At 41.5% G+C, this 10,842-nt stretch overlaps 2 protein-coding genes across 2 annotated transcripts; both read left to right on the top strand.

Annotated features, from left to right (window-relative positions):
• Nucleotides 1-1,357: 1,357 nt before the first annotated feature.
• LOC109643176 (fatty acid-binding protein, brain) lies at nucleotides 1,358-3,004 on the top strand. The gene is made up of 4 exons (XM_020108201.2): nucleotides 1,358-1,517; nucleotides 1,655-1,827; nucleotides 2,093-2,194; nucleotides 2,719-3,004. Exons 1-4 carry the CDS (start codon nucleotides 1,445-1,447, stop codon nucleotides 2,767-2,769), a joined length of 399 nt encoding a protein of 132 aa, XP_019963760.1. The 5' UTR covers nucleotides 1,358-1,444; the 3' UTR covers nucleotides 2,770-3,004.
• Nucleotides 3,005-3,911: 907 nt separating this feature from the next.
• On the top strand, nucleotides 3,912-10,517 carry smpdl3a (sphingomyelin phosphodiesterase acid like 3A). Its single transcript, XM_069515276.1, has 8 exons — nucleotides 3,912-4,127; nucleotides 4,876-5,089; nucleotides 7,172-7,316; nucleotides 7,997-8,093; nucleotides 8,683-8,846; nucleotides 9,040-9,220; nucleotides 9,291-9,415; nucleotides 9,943-10,517. The coding sequence occupies exons 1-8, from the start codon at nucleotides 4,034-4,036 to the stop codon at nucleotides 10,246-10,248; spliced, it is 1,326 nt and encodes a 441-aa protein (XP_069371377.1). The 5' UTR covers nucleotides 3,912-4,033; the 3' UTR covers nucleotides 10,249-10,517.
• The last annotated feature ends 325 nt before the right edge of the window (nucleotides 10,518-10,842 follow it).

Raw genomic sequence — 10,842 nt, 5'->3', positions numbered from 1 at the left:
ACAGCCTAAACTAAAGTTTAGCCAATTTACTATGTCCAACAGGAACATGAGCATTGTGGAGAAGAGAGTATTCCTGAGCTTTGGAGCTTTAAATTCATTAAAACTGCACCAAACTACACACACACACACATAAATCAGTTCCCTAAACATGTCTGGTCTTGTCATTAAGATCCATGAATTGTTCTCTGAGATATCAGAGAAAATGTTAAAAACGTCCCGTCTTGATTCCTGGTTCTGCCAGAAGGTTCTCCCCCGACTCACCAGATCCTTCCACCAAGTTCACAAACAGACAAACACAGCAATAAACAACATGGGTGAAAATACACGCGTGATGCAGGTTAGAAGAAAACACTGTGGAACAAATAAACAACAAACGTGAAAAAAGACTTTGAAGAAAGAAAATTAAAAGAAAATGTAAGAAAGACTTGATGTTAGTGAAATTTAATATGTGTGAGTCAGAGTGTCCGTAATTCTCTGCTCACGTAAACCGACAGGTGTTCATCATGACAACATGGTTTGAAGGGAAAAATGATTAAATACCATGACTTCAAATGTCTTTTTAATATTCTTTGCTTTCATTAAGCACTTTGTGAAGCATTTAATCCATCATTTGATCAATAACATTTATTATTTTTATATAATGAATCTATAATAATTGACGGTTTTAATGATTGTCACTTGTTTGTAATCAGAAAAACCTCGAATGTCGAATCAGCTATGAGACTGTACATGTACATTCACTTTGTATGAGAAATCTACAGCCACACACACACACACACACACACCTAGACGTTTGGTGACAGTCATTAGTGTGTGTGTTGAGCATGAATAAATTGTAGTTGGAGGGGGGCTGTTAATGCAGTTAAGGACAAAGGGCTGTCAAACACACTGATTCTGCTTCACTGACACTCCCCTCCTATGGAGCACATTCCGGACTCAGGAAGGCCCGTCTCACCCGAGGCCGACAGGGGATTAAAATGAAGAAATGATTAAATATGGATCCGCTCCTGAAGCTCGCTCACTGATCGAAGAAAGAAAAGTCTGAGTCTCTTCAAAGCTTTTACGTATTTTAAAGTCTCTGACCATCACTTCTGTTTTATTTGTAGTAAACTTAAAGCTTATTGGGAATCTAGGGTTGAATCCGACTTTTGGGGGCTTTTAGCCCAAAAGCAGAGGTTTGTCTCCTGCGCCTGAGAGTAATTACATCATTAGGAGTACAAATGGCTAATTTTGCTATTCTCCTCAGATCATCCGTAAGACCATGACCCAATTTCAGCACCCAATCAAAACCCAGAGCAGAGATCTCCTGAACCAATGGGATGCTGGGGGCCACCCCCCAGCACACATAATAATAAGAGGCCGTATAATAACACAAGGGGGAAACTTGCAGGAGCCTGCTCAGTTTGCTTTTGGAGATTACTTTGCCTCTCTGAAAACAGTCACCATGGTCGACGCCTTCTGTGCCACTTGGAAACTGGTCGACAGTGAGAATTTTGATGATTACATGAAAGCACTTGGTGAGTTATAGACCTTTTCCCTTTTAAATCTTTTTATAGTTCAGTGTCAAACCCTTTAGATCATTTGTTGAGACCTTCAGAGTTTGGGGTAAGTCAGGACGTTAATGACCAATGTTTCACCCCCGTCCTCTGCTCAGGCGTGGGCTTTGCCACCCGGCAGGTTGGTAATGTGACCAAGCCGACTGTCATCATCAGCCAGGAGGGCGACAAGGTGGCGATCCGCACCCAGAGCACCTTCAAAAACACAGAGATCTCCTTCAAGCTGGGAGAGGAGTTCGACGAAGCCACCGCGGATGACAGGAACTGCAAGGTAAGATGACATATGTGATATATATATATATATATATATATATTTAAAAACTTTTTTTATGCATCAACCCACAGTTCAGAGACACCAGGAGCTATTTAAGACTTGATTTGACTTTTGTCCTAAACCTTCCCTGATTATTAATTGCATGAAAAACCTTATTCAATTCTAATCTTTAATCTTATTTCTTACCACTGCTCTTTCTCCAGCTCGAATAAATACAACCGATCCCTTTTTCAAATGCACATCCTTTCTTTATGTCTTTCAGTCCACAGTGTCTCTGGAGGGAGACAAGTTGGTCCACGTCCAGAAGTGGGACGGCAAAGAGACCAAGTTTGTCAGAGAAATCAAGGACGGCAAGTTGGTCATGGTAAGAAAAAAGAACAAGATCCCGCACGTCTGATGTACATTTGCTAGCAAATAGAAAGGGACAATAAAACTTGTTTTACTTAAGTGTTTCTATGCAGCCACATGATCACAAATGACAGTTTGGCTCCCTAAAGAAAGATAAAGTAAACTCATTCTTTTGTGTGCATCACTGAAATAAGCAATTAAACACAGAGGAAGCATGTTTCAGGAGCTCAGTACATTCAGGGAGCAAACTCACAGACACTAACATCAAATCTCTGATCGTCTTTCTGTCCTGACTGGGAAAACTTCTCCCCAGTCTCACACTTCACTCACTCCTCTGTCTCATATGAAGAGGAAATGTTTCAGAACAAGTCACATTAGTGGAGTGCAGCTCCTCAGACGTAGTTATTCTGGAATGTTTTGTGCGTGGAAAAGTTTTGCAGGTTGTCTCTTTTGGATCATTTCGAAAAAATAAAGTGAACTTTGTTTCGGAGGCTCCAAGAATCAGTGTTTATTTTTGTGCCCGTCCTCTCTCCCTTACAGAATCTGACCTTCGAAGACATCCACGCAGTGCGTACCTACGAGAAAGCATGAGTGCTCCGACCGCCGGCGCCCCAAACCAGCCAGGAAGTGTTGATGCTATAATTATTATTGACTGACTGTCTGCTTCTCTTTGCACTTCATCTTGCTCCACATGTTCACGACCCGCAGGCTGCACATTTTGTAAGATTGATTTTTTTTTTTATATGAATACGTTTCTCGTGATGGATGGATCATCTTTGCAAACCTGTGTGAAACATGAAATAAAAAATAACACAGAGAGTAAAAAGTTTGGTGTCGATGCTTCCATTATTGAATATGGTGATTAATACATTTGAACAGTCAGACACAAAACCTAAATCTTGACCTCTGACCTTTCTACAGAGCAGGGGAACAGAACAGAAATAATCTGTGTCTGATTGATCCCTGAGGGTTTTTTACTGGATTTTCAGAGTCTCTTTAATCCTGGCTGCAATGTGAACAGAACATGTACTCAAGTATACTATACTGGGGATTTAAATATGGTTTAAATCCCATTTAGGTTTGTGCTCAGTAGAGCTACAATAAAATTCAAAATGTTTGAGCAATCCGTGTCTTTGCTATAACTCAGCTCAACATTACTAAATTAGCAAGCAAATAATAGAAAGGACTGATATTAATTTAAAATTAATTTAATCAAAATAACTGTATCTGTCAAATAACAGGGTGCAGAAAAAAATACAATATTCCCCTAAATGTAGAAAGTGCTACAAAATAATGTCAACTAGATCTTAGTTAATCCCACCACTGATATTCCACGGTTGTCCCAGGGAATATTATTATATCATTCAATATATTATATATTATATTATATTCAATTAATTTGCATTATATTTAATTATATTACATCACTATATATGATATGATATGATATGATATGATATGATATGATATGATATGATATGATATGATATGATATGATATGATATTATATCATATAATATTATATTATATTATATGATATGATATGATATTATATGATATGATATGATATGATATTATATCATATAATATTATATTATATTATATTATATGATATTATATTATATGATATGATATGATATGATATGATATGATATGATATGATATGATATGATATTATATTATATTATATTACATGTGTTGTCCCCTGCAGTCTCTCTCCTCCTCAGCTCCTCCCCCGGAGTCACATGATGGCCTGCTCTACTTCCTGTTTCTCTCAGAACAGTGACCAGCAGCTTCAGCTGCTTCACTTGTTCGCAGTTTCTAAAAGTTGACAGATGTTTGAAACCTTCTCAACATGACTCTTCTTCTCGGTGTCGCTCTGCTGCTGGTGCGGGGCGCGGCTCCTCTGGCGGCGGCACCGACTGGGAGCAGCTACCTGCCGGGTACAGGTGAGAGCGAGCCCCGGCTGATCCTCCGTGAACCCGTCACTTGTTGTTGTCAGGTTTTAATGTTCGGTGTGAATTCACACACTTGATTTATCTGCTTCTCCAACTTCCCTCAACACTGTTGAACCGTGTGTGGTCGAAACTAATCTGATGATTGTTGGATGGATGATCAGAAACATTTCACATCGGTAGAATCTTTAATGGAGTTTGGTTATTATAAGAAGTCCACATTTAATGGGGCTGCTGATGGTTTTATGGATTTTAATAACTTATAATAATCATTGTATTTATATAGAACATTTAAAAACAGATGTTACAAATAAAAACAAGAAAATAAAACATCAGTGACAAAAATTCTATGTCACTTAAAGGTTCAGTGTGTAGAATCTAGTGGCCTCTAGTGGTGAAGGAAAGAGAATCTCCGGTAGCTTCAGTTGTCCAGTCTGGGCAACTGTAAAAAAACATGGCCGCCTTCGTAGAGAGGACCCGCTCCTGATGTAAATATAAAGTATTTATATATAAAGTGTTTAAATACAGAGGGCCCATTCTGAGGTAAAGAAAACAACAATTTGTACAGTTTAGACGAAACACACGAGTGAAAATAAAACCCAGGCAGCCAATGAATGAAAGCTAATATTTAAAAAAAAGTTATTTTTTACTAACTTAGCAACATTTTAAGATTTTTTTTTCATTTTTTTATCCCACAAACTTGATTTTCTCCGGTCTGGTTTTTCCCTGTGGCTCCATCCAGGCAGGTTCTGGCACATCACTGACCTCCACCTGGACCCCACCTACCACCTGGCCCCAGATCCAACCAAGGTTTGCTTCTCCTCCAAAGGAGCCCCAGCCACCGACGCCGGCCCGTTCGGAGACTTCCTGTGTGACTCGCCCTACCGGCTCATCCAGTCGGCCTTCGCTCACATGGCACCGCTCACACAGCAGCAGGACTTCATCATATGGACGGGGTCAGTGCACTGATAACGGAGAGATGGATGTTATGCCCCAGTGACAGAGCGCAACAGTTATATATAAACATATAAAACGGACGGAGACTCCGGGTCCAGAAAATGAGTTCCTGAAACCTGCATTGTCTTGAATGACCAGCAGACGACGACTCTAGTTTCTATAGAAGTCTATAGAAACTGACTCCACTTCTCACTTCATAACGTCAGTAAACATTTTCCTCAGGAGTTCATGTTTCAATCTCTAGTTTCAAGTCTTCAATACGGCGATGTTGAATTTATGATCAATTGAGAGTCTAATAGACCATAAAGCACCGTGTGTGTTGGGGCGTGGACACAGTGTGATTGACAGCTAGTATCGTCCAATGGGTGGCGTAGGTCGGCTTGCAGTATTACTTTTAAAAAAAACAAGATGGCGCTGGACAAAACGCCAAACTCAAGGCTTCGAGTCGCGATATTTTCAATCCCGGGCGGAAACGGCTTCACCTGAGTTCACATCCACTTGAGTTTTTGCACTGAACCTGTCTCAGTTCCTCAAAAGGAAAGTGTAGCATGAGGTGTTGAGGTTTTTCAATGAAGTTCCTAGTTTCCATTATCACCAGGTTCTCTCTCTCGTGTGTGTGTGTGTGTGTGTGTGTGTGTGTGTGTGTGTGTGTGTGTGTGTGTATGTGCTTTCACGCGTGTCAGTGCGCAGAGGTGTCGCTTCCTCTGGTGATGGTTGTTATGTCATCATGTTGTCTGTGAGAGCTCAGTGGAGCTCATCGACATCTGCCAGGTTTTCATCTGTTATTTATCAAGATGACGCAAAGGCCACAGATTTCCCCGAAACTTGTTGGAGAGATGCATTATGGGTCAGGGAAGAACTCGTCAGAAGTCTTAGTAAATGTATTTAAATAGCGTTCTTCTACTTTTGACAAATACAGTACAGTAGAGATCCTTACACATTCATACAGTGCATCTATGTGCTGCTCTCTCTCACACATACACTACTAATACTGGGCTCGTATCGCCAACCCTCTGGTTAGTGGACGACCCGCTCTACCTCCTCAGCCACAGCTGCTTGTATAGTCAGCGGAGGTTTGATCTCTACGGACATTCTGTCAGAGATTGATCTTAAATTCTAATAAAAATGCACAGTGATTATTTGACTTCATGTCTTGTGTTAGTTATCTTCAGGTGTCTGTTACCAGAGATGGATGATTGACTGTGCACGTTAGTGAACAAAGCCCCACGGAGGACTGAAGCATGAAGCTTTGAAAGATGAGCAGGCGTTATCCACTTGTCATGAAGCTTAAAGAACACTCTGCATTCTCTGAGTGTGTAAACCTCTGTTCACTTCACTGTAATGGTGACACAGAACAAACTGTTAGCATAGCCACAGGCTCGCTATTAATCTGCAGCTAATCAGCTAAGCCTGGAATTCATAGTCTCATAAAGAATCCGCTCCTGAGACGGCCTGAAGCTTGAAAAGACTCGCTGAGCTGGAGGATTAAGTTACTGGGCTTTATTCTATTGTTACTGGGATTTGCACCATGAGTTTGTCTTTTCAAGGGAATTTTTGTTATTTCTGCAATATTGTACAGTTGAGAAAAAATAAGATGGGGCAACCATGTTTGGAGAAAATTGTAATTTGAGGAAACTGTAATATTAAGACATTTTTGGGGTTTTTTGAAAACCTGATTTCTACATGTGGGAAACACCAGAAGATTGAAAACTAAGATACTTCCTGTGACTGAATCACATGACTGTCATATGGCTTTGTTTCCAAACGTCTCTGTTCTGCCCGTCCAGAATAATTTGGATGATACAAAAAGTGAGTGAACCATAAATATCGATACACAGACTGATGTGTTGGTGAAATGCTGATAAAAACATAACGTCCCCGGTGAAGGTGATAAAATCAGGAAAACAATGAAACCTGTTCACAATTAACTGGGAATTCAGTTATTAAAACAGAAAGTGTAAAGAAATGCAGTCACTTATCACGACCATTTATAAAAGGACTCTGAGACTCTGAAGGCATTGAAATGAACTTGTACTATTTATACTAATGATACTGGATGTGATCCACCTCCTGCCTCACAGAGACAGTCCACCTCACGTCCCTGCAGAAGAGCTCTCCACCGACACAGTGATCCAGGTCATCAGTAACATGACCCAGACCATCAGGCTGCACTTCCCCAACCTGACCGTCTATCCTGCCCTGGGGAACCACGACTACTGGCCACAGGTAACTTTGTGTCACAGGACGACGGGCAGCATCTCAAACTTTGCTCAGGGAAAAAAGATCCAGGGATGAAACTGACGTCATGTCGGAAAATTACATATTATTTTTATTAACAGACAAAATTACTTGCACTCAGATTTCCTGTGCTCCAGCTTCAGCTCTTCTGCTCACTGCTTCTGTGAGTGTCTACTCAATGTCTACGCTCTGATTTTGTTCTTCTGTGTTGGGATTTTTTTGTTCAACGCGTCTGAAGTAAAGCTGTTTTGAGCTTCCTAGTTTGAGTTAGACTTCCTGTCTGCGCGTTAGAAGAAAGAATGTTGACACGTTAATGGAGCAGGAGTTCAGCAGATCTCTGGTCAACACGGAGCAGAAAAAACAAAGCTGTGAAGTTTCTTTACATTATGAAAAGTCTGTTGCCAGTAACTATAAAAACAAAACATTGCTGCCCCGTTTCATTTCCTCTTGTATTTTATAAAAACCACCAAAGCAACCACAACGAGAATGAGATTGAAGAGTGAGACTCTTTAAATGTTGAAGTTATTCCATTTTAGAAACATAATGTAATTCCAGTTAAATTATTTCATGATAACTTTCACGTTCATAGTAACATGTTGCAGCGTAGCATGCTGCCACATAACAATTAGTGATTTTTGTTGCTAAGTGTTTTACGTCTTTGTTCTCAGGACCAGATGCCGGCCGTCACTAATGACATTTACGAAGCTGCTGCCCAACTGTGGAAGCCCTGGCTGCAGAATGAAGCTCTGCTCACACTCTCCCAAGGTAACATCTTAGTACAGGTGCCCGCAGACACTCTGGTTCAGGGGGCTCACTGAATAACACAGTCATTACTTAGACTGTGGCGGGCCGTCGTAGTATTATTATGACCCAACGTCTCTGTGTCATTACACACTCATTAGAATGTATAAGATCTGTTTTGCTGTTGCTGTGCTCCTCGTCTTTTGTCTGTCTCTGTCTCCCCTCCTTACCGTCCTCACAGACTGCCACACTTTGTCATAGCCTGAATGTGCGTGTTACTGTGAAGGATATGAAGTTCTCGGCAGGCAGGACGAGCACAGTCTTTATCTGTTGTCCGTGCTTTTAACTGCACATCCTTTTCGAGAACGCCCACGCTTACGCTTAGCTGAGGCTACGAGGGAGGACTGTAAAAACCTTATGGATGTTTTGACGGCACATCATGCCAGATTTTCTGTGCAAACCCCCGAGATATTCAGTTCCCAGTGATAACATGATGAAAAGCTGGAACCACAGAATGTTTGTTTTTTATGTAATAAGATAAAACCACAGCGTCTTATGCTAACACTCACATAAGCACCAGGATTCATTTCATGCTTTGTTCTTGTTCCTGCAGGTGGTTTCTACTCTCAGCTGGTAAAGCCTGGTTTGCGGGTGGTCAGTCTCAACACTATCCTTTACTACGGACCTAATAAAGTCGCAAGTAACATGACGGACCCTGCGGGACAGTTCGAGTGGCTGGAGAAGACTTTAGAGAAAGCTGCTCAGAGTCAGGAGAAGGTTGTGACACTTTCCGTCTTTATCTTGTACGACTATCAAATGAATCACGTCCTGGTACATTGGCCATAGTTTTTACTGAGGCCCATTTTTACCACAGAGGACACAGTTGTCCTCAGTGTCTGTGATCCTGTCACCTTTACTCCTGTTTGTGTGAGTAGAGCAGGGATTTAAACGTGGCCGTCTTCCTGTTCAGGTGTACGTTATTGCCCATGTACCAGTGGGGTACCTGCCCTTCACACAAAGCATCACCGCTATAAGAGAGAGCCACAATGAGAGGCTGGTTTCCATCTTCAGGAAGTACAGTTATGTCATCGCAGGTCAATTCTATGGCCACACCCACCGTGACAGCATCATGGTGCTGCTGGACGAAAAAGGTAACGCGATACTTTGAGATGTTTTATATTTTATATTGAGCCTCTCACAGGTTTGTCTTCTGTTCTGCAGGTAAACCACTGAATTCTCTTTTCGTGTCACCGGCTATCACACCGATCAAACACGTTTTGGAGCCGTACTCTAACAACCCGGCTTTCCGCATGTACTTGTACAACGCCAAGGATTACGCCATGTTGGTAAGAAACTCTGTGATACACAATCGGATCATGTCTCACTCACACATCACCTCTTTCCACCGAATGTGAAATGCTCTGTGTTAAAACAAGAGTGAAGCAACTACACATCCCATCAACCATTGTGAATGAATGTCCAGCGACTTCCAGCTGCTCTTTGTTAAATTTAACTTTGTAGTTTGTATCAAAATCTCTATATTTACTGAAACAGTATGTGTCATGTGTCATGAAGAAAAGTGAGAGAGCCACATAAAAACTGTCCAGTGACAAAGTAAATGTACTCTGTTCTATCTCACGACTGTTTGAAACCATATGGACAAATTTAGATGAAACTAGAAATGTCGAACTTTTTATCTCCTGATCAAAGCCGGGAGAGAAAGTCCCTCCTGATGATTAATCACGGTGTCAGTCACCAAACAAAAACTGTTTCTGTTTCAAAAAGACCCAAAGACGTTTTTTTCTTTCTCCCCCTCTCCCCCCTCTCCCCCCCTCTCCCCTCTCCCCCTCTCGGTGCCTTTCTCTCTGTGAAGGATATCTGGCAGTACTATTTGAATCTGACGGAAGCCAATGAGAAACAAAGACCTGACTGGAGGCTTGAATATATCATGACTGAAGCGTTTGGACTGACTGACCTGCAGCCACAAAGCCTGCTCCAGCTGGGCCTGAGCTTCAGGCTGCCGCAGACCAAGGCCTTTGACAAGTACTTCAGGAACTTCATGGTGAGCTACAGCAGCAGAATCATCTGTGAGGGCGAGTGTAAGGTCAACCAGGTGTGTGCTGTGCTCTACCTGGACCAAGCGTCCCACTCCAAATGTGTCGCCAAGGGAGAATGGTAACGTGAAGCTGGATCCGAGTGATGGACTCTGAAAGGATTTGTCTCAGGTGTCGTTTTTAATTTTTTTGAAATGATTTATTTTTTTACAATGTTTTCTCATAAATGTTGTAAACATGACTTGAAGTATTCTGGATTTCCTCCAAGCTTTTAATTCATCAGGTGATTTAAAAAAAAAAAAAATGTTGGCATCAATACCAAATCCACTGTTACATTCCCTCATTCACAATTACAAAATTAAAAATCTATTTGTCTAAAAATACTAGAAATCCATGTCTGTGTGTATGAGTGTTTTTTTATAATGTCACTTTCCCAGTGTTGACCACGCAAAACACAATTCACACACGTACATTACTCATGCACAGCTGTCAGGGCCAATTCGGAGTCCAGTATCTCGCCCGGGCAGAATGGGGGAGACTGGGACGGGCCCACAGACTCTCTTTGTGCAGCAGCAGGTCTTTATTTTGCCGCGGCTCCATCACTGCAGGTCACTTTTACAGTTCCAGGAAGAAAAGCTGCAACCAGCATCACCACAGAGCAAGAGAGTTGTCTTGAGTTTATATCGAGTATGTTTGAATTAATGAGACCAGCTTCCAGA

This window comes from Paralichthys olivaceus, chromosome 19 (assembly GCF_024713975.1).
Source record: "Paralichthys olivaceus isolate ysfri-2021 chromosome 19, ASM2471397v2, whole genome shotgun sequence".
Classification (NCBI taxonomy): domain Eukaryota; kingdom Metazoa; phylum Chordata; class Actinopteri; order Pleuronectiformes; family Paralichthyidae; genus Paralichthys; species Paralichthys olivaceus.
This window is presented reverse-complemented; position numbering and strand designations above follow the sequence as displayed.

Bases quoted from the DNA above. Each gene is read 5' to 3' on its own strand.
- LOC109643176 (XM_020108201.2), top strand. From the start codon at position 1,445: ATGGTCGACGCCTTCTGTGCCACTTGGAAACTGGTCGACAGTGAGAAT. The intron at 1,518-1,654 runs GTGAGTTATAGA...TCCTCTGCTCAG, and splicing joins TGATTACATGAAAGCACTTG to GCGTGGGCTTTGCCACCCGG. The intron at 2,195-2,718 runs GTAAGAAAAAAG...TCTCCCTTACAG, and splicing joins AGGACGGCAAGTTGGTCATG to AATCTGACCTTCGAAGACAT.
- smpdl3a (XM_069515276.1), top strand. From the start codon at position 4,034: ATGACTCTTCTTCTCGGTGTCGCTCTGCTGCTGGTGCGGGGCGCGGCT. The intron at 8,847-9,039 runs GTTGTGACACTT...CTTCCTGTTCAG, and splicing joins CTGCTCAGAGTCAGGAGAAG to GTGTACGTTATTGCCCATGT. The intron at 9,221-9,290 runs GTAACGCGATAC...TCTGTTCTGCAG, and splicing joins GGTGCTGCTGGACGAAAAAG to GTAAACCACTGAATTCTCTT.